The sequence below is a fragment of the Hibiscus syriacus genome, unplaced genomic scaffold, assembly GCF_006381635.1.
Source record: "Hibiscus syriacus cultivar Baekdansim isolate YM2019G1 unplaced genomic scaffold, ASM638163v2 tig00112614_pilon, whole genome shotgun sequence".
Classification (NCBI taxonomy): Eukaryota; Viridiplantae; Streptophyta; class Magnoliopsida; order Malvales; family Malvaceae; genus Hibiscus; species Hibiscus syriacus.
In genome coordinates, this window is record NW_024063369.1 from 242,868 (window position 1) to 268,562 (window position 25,695).

The 25,695-nt window shown below is 33.9% G+C and overlaps 1 protein-coding gene and 2 pseudogenes across 1 annotated transcript; 2 read left to right on the forward strand and 1 right to left on the reverse strand.

Moving 5' to 3' along the window:
* Positions 1–292: 292 nt before the first annotated feature.
* Positions 293–22,960, reverse strand: LOC120182089 (annotated as a pseudogene).
* On the forward strand, positions 19,672–22,368 carry LOC120182091 (annotated as a pseudogene).
* Positions 22,797–24,404, forward strand: LOC120182090 (EKC/KEOPS complex subunit TP53RK-like). The gene is given in 7 exon segments (XM_039187106.1): positions 22,797–22,921; positions 23,013–23,126; positions 23,217–23,319; positions 23,322–23,494; positions 23,614–23,727; positions 23,998–24,070; positions 24,196–24,404. Coding segments are annotated over 7 exon segments (684 nt in total). The 5' UTR covers positions 22,797–22,852; the 3' UTR covers positions 24,234–24,404.
* The last annotated feature ends 1,291 nt before the right edge of the window (positions 24,405–25,695 follow it).

Here is a 25,695-nt window from a genome sequence, read left to right on the forward strand (position 1 = left end):
AAAAAGAAAAGGGTATTTCAACTTAGTCAAAGAAAAATCTTTATAGAATTGTAAGGATAAATTCTAAGGGTAGTCCCTGTACTTATCGGTTTGTGCAGATAAATACTTGAACCAACTGTAGACAGAATGCAGAGAGATATGACTATGAAAGATTAACCAATGCGAAACAACAATTTTGTGAGCTAGAAAAAAATAATTTCCATTAAGATCCATATTTAGGCCAAGTTAAACCTATAGAGAAGGAACTTTTAGGCTACAAAAGTACATTTTGTTACCATTCGATTTCGATGGTGCCTGAAATATACAGCTGAATCTCTAAACTACAGAAGATAACCTCCAAAAGGAAATAAATACGTGAAGCACAAAACTTAGGAGGGCAGATCTACAGACAGTGCAACTAAGTTCTCAGTACTGAAAACTACACTGATTGGTCATTGCCTCAATCTCCTTTCGTTGGGGGTTCCGCACATGCGCAAAAGGGTGTTTTCTTCTTCTTCTGGTTATGGCTCTTTCTTATACCACCATAAAGATAGTCCCGTAATAAAACTCTTGTTTTACGCTCCATGATTCTAGTTGGTCCTTTGCTTTCTTTTGCTTCAAGTTTCAGTAAGAGAAACTGGATTTTCTGCACCTCTAATTGCAACCGAGCTATCTTCTCAGACCCTCTTCGAGCTTGTTCAGCTACTCTTCGTCTCTTAAAAGAACTACTCTCATCTGATTCTAATGCGGGCTTCCCATCAATGGACCGAGAACGATCTTCAATGTGTGTCACCAGTTTGCGATTGACATCAAATAGCTGAATGATGGCGTCCTCAGATTCTTCTAGCTGCTGTTTAACTGTACCATATTCAATTCCTTTACCCTTTTTTCCCGTCTCAGTTATCTCCACCTTCCTCTTAAGATCCTGCACGGTTATTTGAAGGTTAGCCAACTTTTGCGCGTCCGATTCAAGTCTTTCTAAAATCTTCTTCTTGGTTCCTTCTTGGTAAGGTTCTGTAAATCTCTTAGAGCTCTCTTTATCAACACCCAACTCCTTCACGAGTGATTCTGTAGAGAGATTTTTGCCCCTACGCGCCTTTGCTATACCAATCCTTTGATTGCCAGTTGAAGTGGCGACCATCTTCTGGGACTTGCCAACTTTCAAGGCGATGTTACCATCACGGTCAGTGGTTTCCCATAACTCAAGAATCTGATTATCAAGCTCTGTAGTTTCTCCTGATTAACCCATAGGATGAGCACTCAGATGTTTGATCAAGCAGAATGTCTTTCATCATCATTTCACTGTCCACAGAAATTTCAGATTCTGGTGTCTGAACTTTGACATTGTTACCGAGTCCATGGTTAAGTTTCCCCCCGTCTTGTCTAGCATTCACGTACCTCTTTGCTCTTACTCGTTCTCGGCGTGAGCTGCTTCCAAATCTTAACTCTTCAATCTGTCTCATGGCAGTCTCTAGTTTGGAATTGAGAGTTAAGTTTTCAATTGATGCATGCTTTTGCATTTCCACCACTGCACTTTCAATAGATTTAACTCTCTTATGGATACCCTGCAAGTTAGGAAAACCATCTTCAACTGATGCAATTTGACCTTCACCTGTTTGTTGACAATTTCCAGCTTGCAACTCTGTCGCCAAATCGGCATCCTTGAAAACAAGAGAACTGTCAGTCAAAGCATCACACCTTATAATCATCCAATATCCATTGCATTGTCAACATAAATGGCTCTTAAGGTCATAGAAACAATTAAGCTGCCATTAATTCAACAAAAATAATAAAATATAATTTCTCATTCAAACAAGAATTTGTGAAGAAGATCAGGCAAGTAAATGTATATGGGTGCAAACTCGGGAACCAGATGCAACAATATCAATTGCTTGAGGAAATAAACCACAAGATACTCATACAAGTCAAAGATATATGTGGCTGGGTTAGAACAGAAGCTTTATATTCAACCAAATAGTATGAAGACTGCATTGATTTGGTTTATCAAAATTTAAAATCCAGACATTAAGTCACTTGTAAGCAAACGAATAGACATTACCATTACTCTGTCATTATGATCTGCGCAAAGTTTAGGAGACAAGCGAGTTCGATTCCCCAATGATGTCACACTGTCCATCAGAGAAACAACAGCTGGAACATATGCTGCCAACTGAACTTTAAATTCTTCATTCTCACGTTTCAATATTCTAGCACTTCTTTCCAGCTCTTCTACATCCATAGCTTTTGAGTCACACTCCTTAATAAGTTCATGAGCCGTCTCTTCAAGCAATGCTGCATGGACAGTAGAAATCTGTAGCTCACCAGACAATGCGGCAGCTTTACTTTCCCAAAGTTCAACCTCATTTCTTCTCTTTTGTAGTTCAACACTCAAACTGTTCTCCCTGCATTTCCTTTCTTCAAGTTCCCCATTAAATTTGGCCAATTCAACCTCAAGTTTCTGATTAGCCCGACGAATGCTTTCAGTTTCCTTACTTTGATGGTCATAATCTCTGGATAGTTTCCGAATTTGCTTCTTTTGATCTTCAACCATCAGTATGACCTCCTCATATTTAGTTGTAAGATCCTCTACAAATTCATCCAATTGGGCTCTCTCCTCTTGACTTTCACTGAGCATTCGTTCTGCTTCCAAAAGCACAATCTCCTTCTGGCCCAACAGATCCTTTCCCTTCAAAACTTCATCATTTAACTGATTACCAACAGATCTAACTGACACCAGTTCATTCTCCAAGTTTCTCATTGAATCCTTGAGATGTGAGTTTTCCATTTGCATATCATCAAACTTTCTCTCCATCATTCTCAGTTTTCCCTCAATATCATTATTGAGACATTTGAGTTCATCCAGATTGTCAGTGAGATGCTTTATTTCCTCGAAATTATCAGCAATAATATCCTTGAGAATAAGATAAGTGTTACGTTCACATATTGCTTCAGCAAAGACAGCAGAGTTTTCCTCTTCTAGATCATGTTTCTCCTTGCCCAAGTCTAAAACTTCCTTGATCAAAGACTTCTTCTCATCTACCACCCTGTGGTTATCCTCCAATGAACTCTGATATTCCCTTTTCAAGACTAACAGTTGTTCATGAACACTTTGTATTTCAGTCTGTAAAACTTCTTCTCTTTGTCCTCCCTCTATCACTTTCAACTTCAGTTCTTCATTCATATCCACAAGTTTTTCGGCTCTCTTCTGCAGCTCCAGAATCGCCTCAGACCGAATGTTCAATTCCTGGTGCAGTGAATTCTTCTCTTTAGCAAGATTTTCTACGTCTAGTTTTAGTTGCCCAAGCAAAGCAATAAGAACCGAATTCTCAATTAAGAACTGCTGATTTTCATCCAGAGAGTTTAGAAGTGAATTTTGCATATCCCGTAACCTTCCATATACACAGTCAAGAACTGATTGGTCTTGTTTGCTCATATCATCATAACCATGGGTAGCATCAATCTCAAGAGTCCTCGACATCTGATAAAGCCTCGTCCTTAGTATGGTAATTTGATCAAACAAGGATTTCATCTCCATCTGCTTTTTGGAATTTGCGAGCTCCAACTCGGATATAAGTTTCTCTGATAATTTGGTGGCTTCTAAGAGTTTCCTACACTGAAGCAATAGGGATAAATTCTTTTCTTTGAGATCTTCTGCACATTTCCTCAAGATGAAATTTTCTACCTCAGCACTCATGGCCTTGTCCAGCTCCTCTTCGTGTTCTTTCTTCCTGCACAAGTTTTCCACTTCTAGAAAATGAATTTGTGATTCCATAGCAATTACTCGGGTTTCATTCAACGGCACAAAGCTAGTATGCTCCGTCTTTTCAACCTCTAGCGACTTTTGTAGCTCTTCCACTTCAAAAAATGTTGATTCTCTCTCTTTCTCCAGACTCGAATATTTTTCTTCTAATCCTTGATATCTTTTTTCTAGATCTTCGAACTTTTTCTGACTGACATCCAATGAGAAATCAAGCCTTCTGTCTGTGTTATGAGGCCAGACTTTTCATCACCAAGCAACAGGCATGAATTTTCTAAGTTAGTTAATTTAACTCCGTATCCTTCGAGCTTGGCATTTGCTTCAAAAAGGGAATTCTCCAGAAAGTTATTCTTCTCCGAAAGCTTCTCCAGATTCTCAGTTGCAATCTTTAACTGAGAACTAACTGTGTCCTTCTTTGCAGCGAGGGTGGATTTCTCTCCCAAAAGAGAGTGGCAATATTCTTCCAAATTCTTTACTCTCTCCCTAACACTTTCTAGCTCAACATTCATATCTGAGAGTGAATTCTCTAAAAGGGTATTTTTCTCCATAAGTTTCTCCATGATTTTCAATTTCTCTTGTAGGGCTAGTTTTTCATTTCTTTCCCTTTCACAGATATCTTTCAGCTTTCTGTTCTCGTCCTGCAATTCCATCACAGATGATGCAAAGTTTTCTAGATTTAAACCAACAAATTCCAGCTGCCCTGTCATATCCCGGTGTCTCTTGTTGAAGTCATTGAGTTCCTTTTTCAAACAGTAAATATCTTGCTGAAGAGCATTTCTTTGGTCCACTCTAAGTTCAACTTCTGCTTCCAGTTTGGCTATAGTCACCCTTAAGCTTAAGATCTCTCCTTGCAAATTCTCAATGGACATTGCAGAACTTATATTGAGTTCGTTCAAGCCTTTGTTCTCATCCTTGACCCTCTGCAGTTCAGCCTCTAAATCGTGATTACGTGTTTCAATGTCCTGTAAATTTTGAGCCCTATTCTGAAGCTGGGTGGCTAGAGATCTGAGTTCTTCCTGAGATTGAGAGTGCAAATGCTGCAAAGTATGAAATGCAGTTTCGGCCTCCATAAATCTCAAGCGTTCTTCTTGTATGGAGGTCCAAAGTCTACCCAATTCCTTCTGCTTCTCTGTTAGCTCTTGACTTTGATACCCCATCTTTTGCACCAAAGACTCGAATTCAGTATGCAGACTCTGGTTGGTTCTCTCCAATAGGCTACATCTCTCTTCAGCACCTTTTAACTTTGCAGCCCCGTTGTCTATCTCACTGTGGAGCCTTTGTGCCTCTTCCTGGGCACGAGCAAGTTTGTTTTCCAGGCGAGAAATTGTCTCTAAACACTGCTGGTACTGAAGAGCAGCAGCTTCCTTATCTTTGGTCAGCTCGAGAACCACTAGTTTTAGAGTTTCAAGTTCAGTTTCAGCTTTCTCTGCTCTTTCAGTCATCTTCCTGGCTCTTTCTTCAGCATTTGATAATGTTTGTTCTAGACTGTTAATAGTCTCTGTGAACTGCTTGTATCTAGTAAGAGCGTCCTTCTTTTCAGCTTCTACTTTGGTGAGGTCCTGCTTTAAGGCTTGGACTTCAGTTTCAGCTTTAGTAGCTCGCTCATTCAGTTCTCCAGCATCCTTTAGTGCATGAGTTATGCTGTTCTCAAGATTATTTATCTTCTCCAAGCATTGCTGGTATCGATCAAGATTAGCCTCCCTTTCAGCCTCTAATTTGGCAAGGGCATCCTTTAAAGTCAGAACTTCGGCTTCAGCTTGACTTGCCGTTCGTTAAGCCCTTGGGAATCTTCTTGTGCACGAGAGACTTCTCGCTCTAGATTAGACAATCTCTCCAGACTCTGCCGGTACTCAAGTAGGCCGGCTTCTTTTTCAGCTTCTAATCTAGCAAGAACATTCTTCAAGTTTGAAATTTCCACCTCAGCCTTACTCAATCGTTTGGACTCAGAAGGGACTTCAACACTGAGATCAGGGCCTCCATTATTTTGCAGACTTTGGTCTTCCTCCTTTGTATGATCAAAGTTGAGGCTTTTTCTTGCCCGTCCTTCTGCGAACTTGGCATGGTTAGTAGCTTCATCAGAACCAAACATATCGAGTGAAGAGAGTCCCACAGCATCCTTCTGCAGCTCATCAGGCTCCGGTAATCCATGTAAAGGTGGTGGAGTCAGAGGTGAACGGGAATCAACCTCTGTTGCCGAACCTCCTGGTAATTCGTCTGCAAAAAACCAGGGGAACTTGGTTCGGAAATGCTTCTGCCATGGTCCGATGTGCCAGACGAATCACCCCGGTTGCATGATCATATCTTTCAGCCATTGCACGGTATGCTCGATAAAACTCTTCTACCAATTTCATTAACTCCGGACGTTTCTTGTAATACATCTCCGCTCGTCTAGCAAACGAATCAGCATCTTCTTCGATGAGCTTGATCATCTGCTTGACTTTAGTATCCATATCTGTTGAACCAGCAGATATTTTCACGAATCAAATTTACTTTTAATACTGTAATTACAGTATATACACTTCCTCGTGGCTTAAAAGCAGAAACTTGCAACTTAGCAAGCTTTGAAAGGAAGATTCGGTGCGCATTTTAACTTAATATTAACATGGATGAAATTTCTTACTGTAACAAATGAACAGTTGAAAAAAATGGTAATAACAATATAACATGGATGAAATTTCCAGTTTTTGTAGCAATGAAGAGGTACCTGTGAGATTCTCTTGGAGCCATTTTGAGTTTTTGGGACTTATGTGACTGTTCCACCACCATGAGTACATGCCAATAGAATCTGAATGCTTCACAGTTGCCATGACTTTTGGTCCTCAACACCACCAGTTCCTGACAATCTCCGACCACGGATTACGGTCCTGAGGCGATGGATCAGCCCAGAAGAATAAAATCCAGCCACTTTAAATTTTGAGAAAAAATACCAAGTATTGAAATTTCTCAGTCCTTGTGCTTAAATCCTGATGCACCAACAAACAAAAAACCAAATAATTCAGCCACCAACAAACAAAGAAACAAATAATTCAGCTCTGACTTGAAGGAAACGCACACGGCCTAATAACATGATTATGAACATGAAAGATATGAGCATAATCGGCGTAAAAATAACCTGATCAAGATAATCCAACGGTCCAAAACTTTATGTCACAGAACAACTGGTAACTGTCGTCTCCGAAACTGCCTTAAGTTGCCTGATGAAGACAACACGTACTTTCAAACACGTGTTGGAAGGTATAATCTATTCAATAAAAAAAAATGCTTTTAACAAAATTGCAGATTCACTGTCAAGTGTCAACAACGTTCCATAAAAACCGTAAAATGACTGAACTTTTTTGAACTCAAAGCATGATTCAGCAAGGATTTTTGTTCAAATTCAGCAAAAAGGAAATGTAGAACAGAATAAAAAAACTTACTACAAACTGAGAAAAACAAAGCATGGTTTCTGGGTTTTCACTATAAGAAGCAAGTAGGCTTAGGGTTTTTTTTTTATTTTCCCTGTCTCAACCCATCTGTGAACAATCGTTCTCAGGCGCAAGTCTCATCCTTTACTTCTCTTTCTTGGCTCCTCTGTTTCCGCCGGTTATGGGTGCTTTTTGAGAAGGCTGTTAAAAGAGGAAAAGAGAACTGAAAAGGGAAGAGCACATGGAAATGACAAAAAGCATTAAATAAATAAATAAAAAGAGGAGCTTAAAATCCTTATAGGTATTATTTATTTAAGACAGGAAAATTAACAAACAAGCAAAGTCGGAAAAGAGGGAAAAAGGGGTTGGTGGATGTTAAATGACAAACCTCTCCCTTTAGGTGTTAAGTATGGTTTATGACAAAGTTGCTTCATCATCAAAGATGGATGTAAAAATTTGTGTAAGAGATTAATTAAAAAAATTATATTAAAAATTTAAAAATACTAGGGACGACAGTTTAATTTAGATTATGAAATGATACGGAATAAGCATAATCAGAATATTAAAAAAAATTAATATTTTATAATAAGATCAACTTAAAATATTATTTTTTTATCACTTTTTCGATTACCACCTTTCTTTGTTGTTTTTAATCTTAAATTAAGTTTACCTACAACAGAATCATTCGATTCGTCCACATAGAACTAGAGATGGCAACTCAACCCGAATCCGACGGGTTCCGATCCGACCCGATTCGATTGGGTCGGATTTTTTAAAAAAAAATCGGGTTCGGGTCGGGTCGGGTCGGGTTTTTTTAAATGCACTGTTCGGGTCGGGTCGGGTTTAGGGTAAAAAAATCCGACCCGACCCGACCCGAAAATATATAATTTTATCTTATATATTTAGGGATAATTACAATAATATCCTTCCATATATAATTTTTTTCAATTAAATCACTGTTTTCATTGAATTAAATTTTTTTTTTTTCGGGTCGGGTCGGATTTCTAAGTCATATATTCGGGTCGGGTCGGGTCGGGTGAAACATTAATTTTGTCGGGTCGGATCGGGTCACGGGTGGAGAACCCTTTCTTCTCGGGTCGGGTCGGGTGGCCCAAAAACCCGACCCGACCCATTGCCATCCCTACATAGAACGTGGAGATGAAAAGCAAACACGTAGACACCGTACAAGACTTGCAGAAACTGTACGGCTGTAGGAAGCTTCTTCCACATGACCCAGAACCTCCGCGCAGGGCCGGGCCGGGCCGGGCCGTGGTTAGGTTGTCGGGACCCGTACAAATTCTTAAAAGGCTCCTATTTTTAGATATATTCGATTTTGAGATAATAATAGTGGTGTTTTATGATAAACGCCGCAATAGATCCATCTATAGTAGCGTTTTTTTAATAAAAGCCATAACAATAGTGACGTTTTTTAAAAAACGGCACTATAGATATATTTTTTTGGGCTTTTTTTAGGGCCCTGCACGGTCGTCCATCTAGCACCGCCCCAGCCACGGCACTGCCTCCGCCGTGGGCACCGCCCCCATCCGTCGCTTCTATAAATATGTTTTGGTCGGTAAAACATCTGTCTGTTATACGTACACGTAACACACACACAATTGTACACGTATACACGTACGTATAAGAGATTTAAGCAAAGGGGATTGACAGTGCGACGGATTGAATCAATACTAATCTAACATGTTTTATATTGCTTTTGAACTTTGTTTATTAATTCATATAAAGCTCGCTTTTTTTGACCATTTGGCGTCGTATGGATAACATCATGGCAAATGAGCAATCTTTTTTCGTTTTTCTTAATTTTGTTTCCTGTGATTGTTACAGAAAGTAATCAATCATTCCCTTTGTGGAGAAATCCACAAGCAAAGCTTCATTAATTATAAACCATAATTCCTTAACTTCATTAAGTTTGAGAGGGAGAACTGACCCACAACTTAACTTTTTCATTAATCATCTGAGCCCTAAAATAAAAGGGTTCGGTAGGTAATTAACGGCAGTGTTTAATGTATGGTTGACAATTTATGAGCTGAGATCAATTCAGTATTAATTATACTAGTAAGAAATAGGGGTATATATTAATTTTTTTTTCGTATAACCATTTGTATCTAATTTATTAAACGATTAATTTAGATCGGATATTACAGTGGTAAATGTGAACATTTCAACTCAATTTGCTCGACTTGCAAACGCCAACATTTGAGCATCTAACATTGCTTAAGTGATCTAGTGTCTCCAGGGAATGACGTAAGATTTTATGTTAAGAGGAGAACTTGAACTTTTAAAATTTCAAAGGGCGAAAACATATTTTCAATAGAAAAATATATAGAAAAAATCTAAAATATATGGTAATTTTAAGATTGTAGGAGAGTGATTGCCCTCATCCACCCCCTCGTCCATTCCTCAGTGTCTCATCACACTAGATCAATCGAATATTGATGGGTTACGTATTAAGGGTATGTTTGTTTGGCTGTAATTGGTTTTCCGGAAAATGAATTACTGGAATTTGAATTATTGGAAAATGAATTACTGGAATTTGAATTTTGGAAAATGAATTAAATTTCTGGAAAACGTTTTCCGAAAAATGTTTTCCGTAAAATGAATTACATTTTTCTAAAAAACATCTGGAAAACGTTTTATGATGTTTGGAAGATGTTATTTAAACCTTTTTTCCACTAGTTGAAGAGTTTTTTAAAAATTATTTATTACAAATATTAAATACAATAAATAATATTATTTATCATAAAACTTTTTTATTATTAAAAATAATTTATTTATTATTAAATAGTATTTTTATAATTTTATTAATAAAAATATTAATTTTGTATATTTAGTGAAATAAAAATATTATAAATATTATAAATTATTTATTAAAGTAATAGTGTTATATTATATTTTAAAAATATTAATTAGTATATTTTAAATATTTTTATTGAAATATTATTTAAATATAAATAATATTATTCATTATTAAATATATAAATTTTTATTATATATTAAAATAAAAATATATCTTATATTATTATAATATAATTGATTATTTTATATAATATTAAAAATATAATATTATATTATTATAAATATTAATAAATTAATAAATAATATTTTGATGAAAAATATATTAAAATATTTTATTAATATTAAATTCATAAAATAAAATTATTTTGAGTATTTATTCTCCGAACTGAAAAATGACTTACGGAAAATGAATCTGTAAGTCATTTTCCAGAAAACAAAAAAGAAATTTTGTTACTAGGAAAATGAATTACATTCAGGAAAACCAATTACGTGAAACAAACATTGGAAAATATTTTCCGGAAAACGAATTACGTGAAACAAACACGAGAAAACATTTTCCGAAAAACGAATTACGTGAAACAAACATGGGAATTCGAAGAAAACCAATTCCGTAATTCCAATTACGACAAACAAACAAACCCTAAGTTTGATTAGTAACATATTATATATAAATTTTGATAAAATGATGTAAAGGGCTTATTTAAATTTTTAACGCAAGATAATATTATTATGAAGTGAGGGTGTTGTTTACATTTGATAAAACTTGATGTCCAAACAATAGAACGAAATCCAAACATCATCCGGTTTGGACAAAAGAGAGGAAAACCAATAACAAAAGTCAGGCAGGAACTTCCCTGTTCGTTGTGCTTCATGTTGCACCCAGAAATGGAGTCAATGACCAATCCACCACCAGCGGCCACCACCAGCGGCCACCACCACGAGCTGGGTCCACCGTCCCCACTTTTAGTCCCAGATCTCATCAAAAGCGAAACAGGACAGTGGACAGACCCTACCACCGTCGCCATCAAAGATTCTAAAAGCTTGCTGCCTGTATTGAAGTTTAAGCAAGCAAGGAGAACAGTGGCCCACTTTCTCTTTCAACTGCCATCAAGGGTGTTTCCCGACGGGCATGTGAATGCCTATTCAACACTTGTTTTGCTAACGGCTACTTCTCGGCCACCCTTTTCCTTTTATTGTTGTTTGCAGCATGGGATGGACTCCTGCCTGTTGATGGATGGCTAGGTGAATTGAATTGGCTACTTGCATTTCTCTGCAATATATATAGTCACTGACCCTATTTGTCTTATAAACGTATCCTTGTGAGGTAATGTCATGTTATCATTAAAAATTATCACGTTAACAGTTATGTTAATTTTTTAACAATGAGTGATCGAAATAAACTAAAATGTAACTTTAGATATGTTTTTTTAAAAATTATCACGTTAACAGTTATGTTAATTTTTTAACAATGAGTGATCGAAATAAAACTAAAATGTAACGTTAGATATGTTTTTGAAAAAAATCAATAATTGAAAAATCAAATTGAAACAAAAATGATAGTTGAAATACTAAGAGGGTGTTTAGATGGGGTGCTTGGATGGGGGAATGTGAGATTCCCGTGGGAATAGAATCCATATTCCCCCGTTTGGTTACCCCTTAAATCTCATTTCCGGTAATGTAAGATTACCAATAGTGGATTTTTTGGGGTATATTATCGGGAATGTCATTACCTCCATTTCCTTAGGTATTGTTGGATTCCCGGCATTTTGGACTAAAATGCCCTTAATTTTTTTTAAATATCATTTTTCTGTCATTGAATAATAAAAGTTCTACAAATGTTAAATTACAAATTTATCCTTAAACTATTTTAGATTTACAAAAAAATCTATAATTAAAATTTTATATGAAGTTCATGAGTTAAAATAAAATTTTACCCTTTCATTAAACCTTTTTATATTTTTAATTTTGTAAAAAAAATATATAAATTTTATGAATTTAAATTTTTTAAAGAAGATATATAAATAATTTTCTAACTTGTTAAAAAAATATATAATATGAATAATTTTGTCAAATATACATTCTAATAAGGTTTTATTCTTTTAACCAAACACGATAATCTTACATTCATGCTAAGCCAACCAAACACAAAATACAACATTCCAAGTAATCATATTCCCTGGTAATCTTACATTCACATTGGTAATCTTCTATTCCGTGAACCAAACGCACCTTAAATGTGTAATTACCCTCTCTCTCTCTCTATATATATATATATACTTCTTCAATGTTCAAAGACAGACTTGCATTTAACTTAGGACATGGCACGTTAAAATATTGTACCTAACCTTGTAATATAGTTTTGCAAAAAAAATTGTATTAGTGTGTCTTTTAGGGTAAAAAGGTAACGCCCATTTTTTTAAGGTAAATGTATTTGATGAATGTAACTGTAGAATATTTGGTTGGGGGCACAATATTTGGTGAAGGTAATGATGGGTAAGAAACATATATATACGAATTTAGGTTGGTTGATGCGAATTTAGAAGTTATATTAAATTTTTAGATATCATAAAATTGCAAAAATTTAAGAAAATAAAATTATATGATTAATAAAAAATACCTAAAATATATAAAATTTCAATTTTCATAAAATATGGATGTATCCAAACATTCCCATCTGTACATCCCTAATTCCCTATGCTAAAAACATTCTTAATTGTCTCTTTCTATGGTGATAGCAACGCTTTTCTAAGGGTGTGGGCTTAAAAGACGATATGAAACACAGAACATATATGTCATGGGCCACACGTCATCATTTTCAGACAGAACCTGGGCCTCTTGTCGTCTGATGTGGATGGAACATAGCATAACAAGGCTAGGGTTAGCTTGCTTTCTTACTTTATTTTTGTCTTTTATTGATTTAAGCATAATAATACGTTTGAAACATAAACTTCGGCCATTTTGTATTACTGTTATTGTTTTGGGGTGTCGGCTTATTCGTTCGTTCGTGTTTACGTTTTGATTCGAAATTCGTATAAACTTGAGTTACTTACAATATTTATTTTTGATATTGTTGGATCTGCACGAATTGAGTTACCTCGATGATTAAAATGATAATTATTATCTTCATAGGTTATAGGTTTGAGCACCACCAATTACAGATTATTAGAACACTTATTGTCATAATTAGGAGTCTTCAGACCAAATAATCATCTTAGATTAATAAAAAAGAGAGTAAATTATACATTCGTTACCTAAATTTTCAATTCTTTTTAAAATCGTACATAATATTTAATTTTTGTTTCATTTTAGTATCTCACTGATAAAGACTTAATGTGTTTAGTACCATAAACGCCAGGGTTTGAGCGTTTGATGTCAAATGGTTTAGAGTTATCTTTTAACAAATACTATCTTGTACTTATCTCAAATTAATAAATAATAATAATGTGTTTAGTACCTAAACTATCGGTTTTGGCCTATTTTAGTACTTACACTTTAATACAATTAAAAAATTAACATTAAATTTTGAACAGTGGTATAAAGATGAAACAAAAATTAAACTTTAGGTGTGTTTTGAATTTTTTTTAAAAGTTTAGGTACTAAAACGGATCAAAATTGATACTTTAGGTATTAATACATAATTTACCCATAAAAATACTATAAACCTCGAATTGTACACTACGCGTGGCATATCGCAAATCATGAGCTTGACGATGTTTGATTAGGTGTTATTTGTTGTGCAGCACACGCGGTTAGCCCTAATTCAAAGTCACATCGGCACTGCTCATTCACGTCCAGACACACCCTTTGACAAATAAAAATAATAATAAAAGCCAATTTGTAAGAACCTTTGAAAATTCGGATTCATACTTAGATATAAAGTTTTAAAATCAATTTCAACAACTTATATATGGAATAATAACCATAAAATATATTCAAAGTTTTGAACAGTTCAAAAGTTTGAAGAACGAAGAGAGTGGAAGAGGAATTGTTTTTGCAAAGAAAATCCTAACATGATCGAGAGATCGTGTTTTATTATGATCGAGAGTGGGATAATAACCATGTTTTATCTTTATGTATTGTCCACTTTTAATTATTGATTTCAAAAAAATATAAGATATAGTCACTTTTATTTTTATTAATTAAGATGTGGTCATCTTGAGTCAATTTTCGTTAACAGGAGTTGAATATTTTGATATATTCACACATTTTATCTATGTTATTTACATATTATCTCAATTTAATTATATTTTTAATACATCAAACAATTATATATTTTTAAATGAAAATAATTTTTTTTATATTAATTGAATAGCAAAATATATTTAATAAGTTAATATAATAAAAAATTATATTATACATAATTCGGGTCACGGGTACTCAGTTCATAATTTTTATTTATTCTTTAAATTATATTTTAAAAAAAAGTTATATAAAAAAATTCTTAACTTTAAAAGTCTATCTCATATATAATCCACACATAAAATTTAAAAATTGAGTATTAGAGTGAAATAATTTAAGGATTATGAATAGAATTTTAATATAAAATAAAAATAAAAAAGTATATAATAAACCAGGTATCGGGTTTGAGGGTATCTGATTAACCAAAATTTTGTAACCTATGTTCAACCCAGAAACCCGAGCAAGTACCCGACCTGAAAAATCGAGTATTTTTTTTTATAAATACTCAATATTTTTTAACTGGGTCAATGGGTCAACTCAATCGTGTCGGATATTTTTGAACAACCTTACTGGTATAACATGTGGCATTATTTAATTGGAGGATTAAATTTATTTTAATTTATTAAAAGTATGACTAAATTGAGAGAATATATAAATAACAAGGACCATTGTTAACGTCAGTTAACTCGGGGTGACCACATCTTAATTAAATAAAAATGTAAATGACCATATCTTAATTAAATAAAAATAAAAGCGATCATATCTTATATTTTTTTTAAATTAATGATAAAAATTGACAAAATCACAAAAAATAAGTTACAATCCATGTAGTTAATCCTAAATTTAAATATGTTGGTTAACTGTTAATTTTAGACTTATTGGAAAAATAATTTTTTAGATTATATTAAAAGTTCTTTTTACATAAACGTTTAGGTCAATAGTGGCTCCCTAGTTCAGGGTCAGGGTATACTTAAAACCCAATTGAGATTTACATAAAATTTACAGATTATCCACCAAGAGTGACGGTAATGCGATTCGAACTTGGTCTTACAAGTTCAGATTATATCAAGAGTTAACTTTATGTATTTAAAGAATTATTTTTAATATAAATAGATAATATTTTTGACATTATATTTATAGGTTCTATCGTTAAATTTGGCAACTAAATGACATGTGTGAGACTTATAAAAAATTAGAAAAAATATTTTAAAATAAAAAAATAATTTTATTTATAAAAATTCAATTTTTTTCTTAAATCTAAAAAAACTCAAAACTCCAAAAATCTTAATTCTAAACACTCTTACCCACATCAATCATCGCAGATGTTACTCTGGTTGTCACCCTTTGTCGTCGGCCACTTCATTTAATCGAATTTCAACGTATGACGAAAGGAATTGTTGCTTGAATCGCTAGTATCATCACCCTTTGTCAGATTCAGTAAGTTGTTGCAATCATCCATTTTCCGCTACAATAGTCGCTTGAAGCATAGGGGTTTGCCTGTTAGATGTTCGCGCAGTTATGCACTGTTGAGATTTCGATCGTTTGGCGACTGATGGTGATGAAGGGAATGAAATTGGATTTCTTTTTTTGGGGAGATTTAGAGTTTTTTTTTTAATTTTTAAAAAAATTGAGTTTTTAGATAATGATTTTAAGTGTTTTTTTCAATATGATATTTTTAAAATTCTACATGGCTTATACGTGTCAGATAATCAATAAATTTAGCGATAGTTACGATCCATATACCTAAAAGTGTAACGTTAGAAACATTATGCATCTATTTTTAAAGAAAAATTCCTTAGACACCTAAAGTTAACTTTGGGTATAATTTGGACATTTATTTTTATATTAAACCTAATTTTTATAACAATATTATTAATTAATTTATATAGTTAATATTAAATATAAAAATAAACTATATAACATGATTAAGGATGAAATAACAATTTTGTACCAAAAAAAGTAAATTTTAATCTATATAAGTTAATTTTAATTTTTTATATACATTGTCAAGTTTCTTCAAGTTGTGTTGTGGAGACACTACATTTAGGGGTTCATTTTTTGATTTTAACCGAATTAATCGAATTTATTAAATAGTAAATATATTAAATACATATTTTAAGGTCAAAATCATTAAGAACTAAGACTCAATTATTTTTTAACCATACTAGACTCATTAAATTATTAATACTTAATTAAATTTTAACCCAACTTAAAAAAATACTTCTTTTATATTAAAATTAATTTAATTAAAAATATTAAAAAGTTGGTTAATTCGGTTAACATACCGAAATAACTGAACTTTATTCGATTCAGTTAATATTTTCAAAAAAAAGTTTGTTTCGGTTAACGGTAAAAAAGTTTAATTAATTCGATTAATGGTAATTCGGTTCAGTCTGCCACCGTTTTAACCGATTGAACATCTCTAACTACATTGGTTTTTAAATGATATGAACTCATAGTTTTTAATGACTCCAAGTGCAATCGAAATGTGAGGAAGTGTGAAGTTAATTTCCCCCTGAGCGTATACTTCAATCCTCTTCCATTGGTAAAAATAATATCTTTTATCTAAAACAAAGTTTGGTTTATAGAGCTTCTTTCGATCATATGATAATACAACATAGTGGTTGACCGATTAACGAAGATATATTTTTTTTATTACTATTGAGTATCATTATTTAACCTTTTATTATCTACATCCAATTGCTTGTTTCAATGAATATATCAAGACTTTTATATTATAAAATCATTTGTATTTAGGCAATTGGCTTGACGCTTCTAATAAAAAAGGGTAAACTATGTGAATGGTTATTAATGTTTGAATAAATTTGTGTTTTTCACTGAAGTTTTAAAAGTAACAAATTGGTCACTAACGTTATCGATTTATCACAAATCAATTACTAGACTTTAACGACTATTACTGTGGGTGATAGAAAATTAACATGGCACGTTAATCTCCAACCTAGCACCGTTTGAATGTCATTTTAACTATATTTCTCTCCCATCTTCGCTACGTCATCCCACAATTCTTTGTCATTTTTGTCTGTCCATCTTGATATAAATAAGTTTAGTTCTTCTTATGTCACCTCGTCGTCTCAGGTTGGTAAGTTTTCAACAATGGTGACTTCGTCGATTGTAACGGGTACGATAAGAGGGATGGGGAAGTCAAGTGAAGAAAATGCGAGTAATGGTGTTGAGTCTTGTTTTGATAATTCTCCTTCCGTTCCTTTTCTTTCCCTCTCGTTTAAGGATCCTTTTTCTTTTATCAGATTTCATCGCCTCTTGAACTGAAATCTTAACATGTCTCGTCAGTTTTCTGTCACCCATAGTAACAACCATTACGTCTAGTGACTGATTTGAGATAAATTGATAATGTTAGCGGCAAATTTGTTATTTTTGAAGCTTTAGTGAGGAAAACAAAAACTTAATCAAACATTAGTGACTATTTGTATAGTTTACCCAAAAATAGTCCAATGACTATTTAACAAAAACTTCATATATTAAATCAAATATTAGAATAATTGAGAGACTATAACTATAATTTGACTATATATTTCGTTTGGTAACGTTGTCTAAACACACTTTTGATTTAAAAAACAAGTTTAAAAGGAAAATCATTACTAAATCAGTAAAATTTAAAAATAAAAGTAAATTTAAAACGATAGTTTTAAACTAATCGTAAAAGTTATAATTTTTTAACTTTTCATTTTAAATTTCTTGTGAGAAATAAAGTTATATTTTGTACCCTTACTGTGATGTGATGCATGTACACTTATTTGTCCATAATCTCTTTTTATTTTTTAATTTTTTTATAAATTATATATTGATGTACGAAAAAAACTTTTAAATTCATTTTTTATTTTATTATAATTATATTTATCATTTATAACTTTTTATAATTTAATTTGATATATTTAAATATTATTTTTAAAATAAATTGCATTAATATATTTTAAGTTTATAATATAATATCTGAAAAAAATTAATTTATTAAAAATACTTATAATAATACTAAACATTAAAATCTTAAACTTAATCTCACAAAATTAATTTTAAAAATAATTTATGACGTTAATTTTCAAAAACAAAAAATAAAAATAAAGCTAAATTCTGTATACATAAAATGCAAAAACGAATGTCACGCACCAATCAGTCAGTCGTCGATTACTTCAATTCAGAGGACCCTACAAGGGACAACGGCACAGCTCGGAATTTACTATTCCCATTCCAATTTAATCAAACACTAATATGAAAAAGTCAACTAAGCTCGACTAATTTTTGTGCCTTTTTTAATAAATAAAGAAAGAATGAAAAAGGGAATAATCGGTAGTTCTCCACTACGTCAATTTAATATAAGTCTAATAATCGTAATTGAAAATATTAATATTTTTTAATATTTTTAATAGAACGCTATCTAAAATATTAATTTTTTTTATTTAATATGTTAATTTTTTAACGTTTCCGGTTACAAACGAAAATATTAATTTTTTCATAATATTTCCAATTACAACCGAAAACGTTAAAAAGATTAACATTTTAGATAGTATTCTACCGAAAATATTAAAACAAGATTAATATTTTCGATTATATATTTTCTTAATCTTATATCAAATTGTCTTTAGACATCCAGGAATAATATTAGTACAAATAATAAGTATTATTGTTATAGTTTGACGTCAACCACGGAAGGTGTTTGTTGTTGATTTCTAATGGAAATGAAAACCCACGTGCGAGGCGGAGGCCGTTTCCGAGAAGGAAGTAAAGGTAATTCTCTTAATCTGCTTTGATTTTTCTTTCCTGGTGCTGGAATGCTCTCTAACGGTACATATGTGCCCATGGGATTGGAAATAATGACTACATGGTTTAATTTTTTTTTTGTTATCATCATTTATATTAGATTTACTTATTATTATTTTGAGAATTCATTGAGATGTAGCACGAGTCTAACTTATCTTACTGGTTAAAGAAATCATGATTATTTTTTAGAGGTTACGTGTTCGAATACCGACGGCTGAAGCAGGGTGATAGAACGTTTATTGTTAAATGATTGAAAGTATTTAAAATAAATACTACTTTATATCATATAATAAAAAAATTATTGTTATTTTAAATTAGATTCTATAACAATCTATTATAAGACATTTTTTAATTTGAAAAATTAATATTTTATTCTATTAAATTAATTGTTAGTTAATGATTATTGATCGTTGTTTTTATACATATAAAAGTTGTTAGTATTATTAAAAATAAGTAAAATTATAATAAATATTTATAATTAAAAAATAAATTAAACACATAAATCATATCTAATTAAATAATATACGATAAAAAGTAAGTTGTTATACCTTTTATCAGAGACCCTTATTTAATAATGATCATTGTTCTTCTTTTTATTCCTTTCCTCGGTCGAATTTGAAAGAAGAAGAAAATACGTCATACTATTCTATGCTCTAAATAATATTCCATATTTATGTAAGGTCGAAAACCCTGCCTTTTTGATAATAAAAAAAAAAATCTTACCTTTAGTTGAAAAATCCCGTTCTTTCTTCTTCACCTTCCCACCTTTGTACCTTACATAATATACACACCTTTCTTTTCCATCCTTTTCAGACTAAAAAGCTATGGTTTTTTTGATCAGTTTATCGTTGTTTGATTAATTCTTTTGTGTTTTTTTCTTGGGGGGTTTCTACCTGTTTATCGTTATGGCGACAGACAAGGGTGATGAGGCTAAAGCTGTGGCGACAACGGGGACAACAAACCCAACAGAGGATGAGGCCTTGGGGTCTTGTGCAGGAAGTGTTAGCAACAAGAAGGATTTGTTTACTAGAGCTGATAAGATAGATTTCAAGAACTGGGATTTGCAACTGGATAAGCACTTGAGCAGGGCTTGGTCCAGCGACAGAATTGTTTCGGCTGTGACGAAGAAGGAAGAGTGGGAGATTGGTTTGGCTAAACTCGATATCAGGCAGGTTATAGCTCATGGGACTTATGGAACTGTTTATCGTGGTGTTTATGATAACCAAGATGTCGCAGGTAATCATATTCATATGTTTTTTTCTTCTTCAAAATTCAGTGTTCATCTTTCCGTTTGTTGTTCATCATTGACAGCTATTTTTGCCCAACCTGACAATATTTATTTTTCTTTTACTTGTTTTAACTGGTTCAAATACAAATTCTTAGTTGTTCAAACTTCAAACTTGTAATAAATGATGATGATGAATTCGTATATTTAAGTTTGATTATAGCGTAGGATCATATGTATACTACAGATTAGTTTGTGGAATAAACGGTGCTTGAAGCTTGAGGTGAGTCACAGTACATCTAATTGAATGCGATAATTTGCTCTTTCTCTGTTTGCAAATGAGAATGCCTTTTTACTTTGAAATTGCAAAACTTTAATCTTGATTTCAATGAATATTTTGCTTCTGCAATGAAATTCTGCATAAAGGGACCAGCAGCGTCGGGTCGGTTTCTTTTGTTCTGTTCGAACGACTTATTGCTCCGAATTGCTTCTCTACACTGAGTTCTTTAGATGGCAGTACTTTGATATCATATTTACTTTCTGATGCTTGATTTGAACACGTGCCTAGGGGCGGTCATCACTAATGTCGAATCATGTACTCTATATGACTTGCAGCCTATATTCTGCTCCTATTCGATACGAAAACATGTTTTTCACTGCAATATAATGTTCTTGAGAAAACATCTGGTTTCCAGATATCCTAACTACAAAAAGGTTCTTAATTTTTGCAGTGAAGGTATTGGATTGGGGCGAGGATGGGATCGCCACAGCCGCTGAAGCTGCTGCTCTTCGTGCATCTTTCCGGCAGGAGGTTGCTGTTTGGCATAAGCTTGACCACCCAAATGTTACAAAGGTAAAGCCAATTTATAATTTAGTAAGCATGGGAAGATGTCATTACCTTTTCCCCGAGCTTCTTCTATTGTTACGAGTTATGGCTGTTGTTGCTATTACAGTATCATGACTTAATTCTTTTGATTGTTTTGAATTTCAATGTTCGAATCATGAATTATTGTTTGTTTTTATTTTCAGTTTATTGGAGCTTCAATGGGAACTTCCAACCTTAAGATCCCGTCCAAAGACTCGACAAGCGGGATTAACAATTCTCTTCCTTCCAGAGCATGCTGTGTTGTTGTCGAGTACCTTCCAGGTGGGACGTTAAAGAACTTTTTGATCCGAAACAGGAGGAAGAAGCTTGCCTTTAAGGTGGTGGTTCAACTTGCGTTGGACCTGTCTAGAGGGTGAGTAAATGTTTTAGGTGTATTAGGTTTTCTCCCCTTTAGCCTTTGTAAAGCTAATGGATGTGTTTTGCTCAACTTCTGCAGTTTGAGCTATCTCACTCCAAAAAGATTGTACACCGCGATGTCAAGACAGAAAATATGTTGTTAGATTCTCGTAGAAATTTGAAAATTGCCGATTTTGGTGTTGCTCGAGTTGAAGCTCAGAATCCAAGAGATATGACCGGGGAAACAGGCACCCTTGGTTACATGGCTCCAGAGGTATCCACTCCTTCAACATCCATTGACCGTATGATTTAAGTATCAAATAAGTAGTGTAACGACGCGAACTTTTCCGATCACCCGCAAAAACAGTTGATCACCTAAAGAAGAGAACGTAACGCACTGGTTCTTGTAGGTCCTTGATGGGAAGCCTTACAATAGGAAATGCGATGTCTACAGCTTCGGAATTTGCTTGTGGGAAATATACTGCTGTGATATGCCCTATGCCGATCTTAGTTTTGCCGAAGTCTCATCAGCTGTAGTAGCACAGGTACGTGTTAAAATTCTAGAACTTACTTGATGGGGTAATCAAATTCGAAGTTGTAATTTTTTCGGCAAAACCAGTGGACCTTTGCACTCGAATCTTTACTCTTGCCTCCGATACTTTCGGTCGAATTTACTGACGGTATACACGTTAACGACATTGGATATCGTTGGTTGCAGAATTTACGACCCGAAATTCCAAGGTGTTGCCCCGGATCATTAGCAAGCATCATGAGGAAATGCTGGGACGGGCACCCCGACAGACGGCCCGACATGGATGAGGTGGTGAGGTTGCTAGAAGCAGTAGATACGAGCAAAGGGGGTGGCATGATACCTGATGACCAATCTCCTGGCTGTTTCTGTTTCACCCGCCGAGGCCCGTGATTAAACTTTAGCCTCATTCGTTTGTTTTGCCGTACATATGTTTTAGTTCCCAGAGAACATGAAACAGTTGATTATTTGGTTCTAGCTGGTTTTTCGAGAACAGGTCACTGATTTCTATACTGCACATGAATACAGCCGTATTGTTCATCACGTATGTCAAGTTTATATATATATATATATATATACCCTTTTTCCCGTATAAATGTCGATGGAGATAAAAGATGCATGAAATGGAACATTGGGAGATAAAATCCGGTTTGACTCGAAAATCCAATCTTTTCGATTCAATTAAATTTTTTTACTCAATTCGAATAACTCGAATTTTTTAATTCGATTCAACTTAACTCGGTGGAATGTTTACTCGATTTTGGAATCTATATATGGCATATTGTTTCTTTTGGGTTTCCAGAGCTTGAGGGCCCAAAAGAAAATTAGAACCCTAATTTAAAAAAGAAAAAAGAAAAACTCCCTCGCTACAGCCGCCTGCTAAATCTCAAACTTGTAGCCGAAGAATTTCGTCGTTGTGTTGCTGATCACCGTAACGTAAACTTTCCTAATGGAGATCGACCCCGAAACTGGTTCTGAAAACAACGCCCTCGTTCTGGTTAAGCAAGGAGCTGAAGCTGTAAGTTCAAAAATGATTTCTAAGATACAAAAAGGTAAGAACGTACGTTCCGATTTTTGTTCAATTCCATTGTTTTGTTTCCCATTTGCAGAGAGTTTTCGAGTCAGTATTGGCGGGAAAAAGGTCCATCATCAAAGAGCGTTTCTCCAAGAAATACAGACACCCTTCTCTCGATTCTAAGCTCACTCTCAAGCGCCTAAACGCGGTTCGTTTTGCCCTCCCAAACCATTTTCCATGTTTTTGTTAAGTCCAATCGAATAAAAATCAGTGCTTTTGTATTTTGCTCCGTGAGCAGGAAGCTAGGTGCATGATCAAGGATCGACGGCTCGGCATTTCAACTCCGGTTCTTTATGCCGTCGACCCCGTGCTCCATACCCTGACTTTCGAGTACGTGGAGGCCCTTCCGTTAAAGACGTTTTCCTCGGATTCTGGTCAAACGGCGTCGTTAAAGAACGGTTAGCCGATATAGCCACCCAAATTGGTGACGCAATTGGCAAACTCCACGACGGTGGACTTGTTCACGGTGACCTCACCACGTCAAACATGTTAATCAGAGATGAATCCAATAAGCTCGTCAGTAGTTACATTTTTCTTAAATTAACTTTGGGTCTCTGCATTAGCTTCAAGGTTAATTACCTTTTGCATCATCTCAAACGGACCTTTCCGTTTTTCCTTTTTTTTTATTTCTTTAGGTCCTTATCGACTTTGGTCTAAGCTTTACATCAACGCTTCCAGAAGACAAAGCTGTTGACTTGTATGTTCTTGAACGAGCCTTGATTTCGATGCATTCTTCGTGTGGGAATGTGGTAAGAAACCAACCATTTCTTTTCTTTTTCTTCTTCTTCGAAGCTTGTGTTTGATAATGAACACATTATATGTTAAATCATCATGTATGCAAGCACATGTCAGTGTTTCAGAAGATTAGCCTTCATTTCGTAGTAGATTCGTTAAAATCCCAATGAAATCCGGGGTTTACATGTCAGTTTAACTAAGCAATTTCGGAACCGAATGGAGATCCTAGAAAGGGTCATTCGGGTGAACCTTATCATCTAATTGGTGCCTAAATTGATGCATAGATGGATCTCATACTTGCTGCATACAAGAAGTCTTCAAAGCAGTGGTGTTCCACATTGAACAAGCTAGCTCAAGTTACTACATTCTCCTATCCGTTCTAGGAGCGCTCCATTTTTAGGTTTAGTAGGACCTTTTCTCCTGTATCTATCTCATCCCTAATCTCATTTATTGTGTTCTTGTTGTTTCACAATGAACTGCAGTACGGCTAAGGGGTCGCAAGCGCACAATGGTTGGATGAGCCTCCTTCATTGATGGATTAGATATGGTTGAGGAAATCTGTTAAGATTTAAATTTGATGCAATAGAAGAAATGTGGCTAATGATTTAGAATCTTTATGGTGTGGTGTGGTTTCTGCATATTGCAATTGCAATCCTCTCCTTTTAAACATTGGACTTAATCATGTTGTAGAAATGCATAATTTATTTTCACTTGGGGGGATTCCTAAAAGTTGCCATTCTAATTAACTCAATTCAAGGAAATTCACGCGGAAAATGTTAATTAATGAATGAAATATATGATCTTTCATGGAAAAAGGCATTAACAACTACAACCATTCGTTAGCTGCTCTGGATTCTAGTGCCTTTGGTGAAAATCTCTTTGAACAAAAACAGGGTTCATCTGCTTTTGCTCTTTGTCCAAAGTTGTTTAGGTTTCAAAGGATAAAGCGTAGATGATAATGACTGTATAACCATGTTGGTTTAATGATGTCGACTGCTACAAATGAACTGTTCATGTGGGGGAAACCTCGACGAAGGTACAAGCAAATTCCCAGAAGTGGACTATCAGTAGACCAAAGCCTTTTAACATTTAGAGGCAAACATTGATTTCCTTTTTCTGATTGCTTACAATGGCATGCATTTGGCCGAAGTTGGAACCGATCATTTAACTGGGAAACTGCTCATCACTTGTTGGAGTTCTTATAGTTGGTGTTCAGGGTTTGCTTAGGGCAATATTGCTCTGAGATTTTAGTTTCATTTGCTTGAGTTGAACAATGATGATGATGGTGATGATGATTTAGAAGGTGGGAATAAGGTTATAAGAATGGCGGTGTGATTTGATGGGAGCAATACCATCAAATTCAGGGCTAGGGAATGGTGAAAAATGACATCATCTGTGCCAATTGTCAATCCATGTGAAACCACTTTGTTTTTTTAACCTTCAAGTGAAAAGCTTCACATCAAATTCAGCATTTTTTAACTTCTATTCCCATGAATATCCTTTGTAAAGTTTAAATCTGGACTCTGCCTATTTTTTTGTATTAATTAATTCTATTGTAATTTATATTCAATTTTAATTTAATCGTGAATTTTTAATTTAACTAAATATTTAATTTTTATTATAAGTAAAATAAAACTTTTATATTAATACTATTAAATATGTTTATAAAAATAAACTAATATTTTTATTTAATATATTTTTATATGAGTTAGTATTCATTTATTCTGTCTAAAACTCTTTTAGTTTTATATATTTTTAAGACCATTGGATTGAGGGACATCAAATGTAACACCCTCAACCCGTATCCGACCCGAATACGAGTCTGAGGTGTCACATTGACTTTTCAAATTTCGACTCTTGACAAAATTCAAAGAAAATTTAAAACTTTCATTAAAATAAAAACTGTTTATTTACATAAATTGACCAAAATAACCAAAATCGATCAGAGCATATTCAACTCAATCAATTAGTATATGCCAACT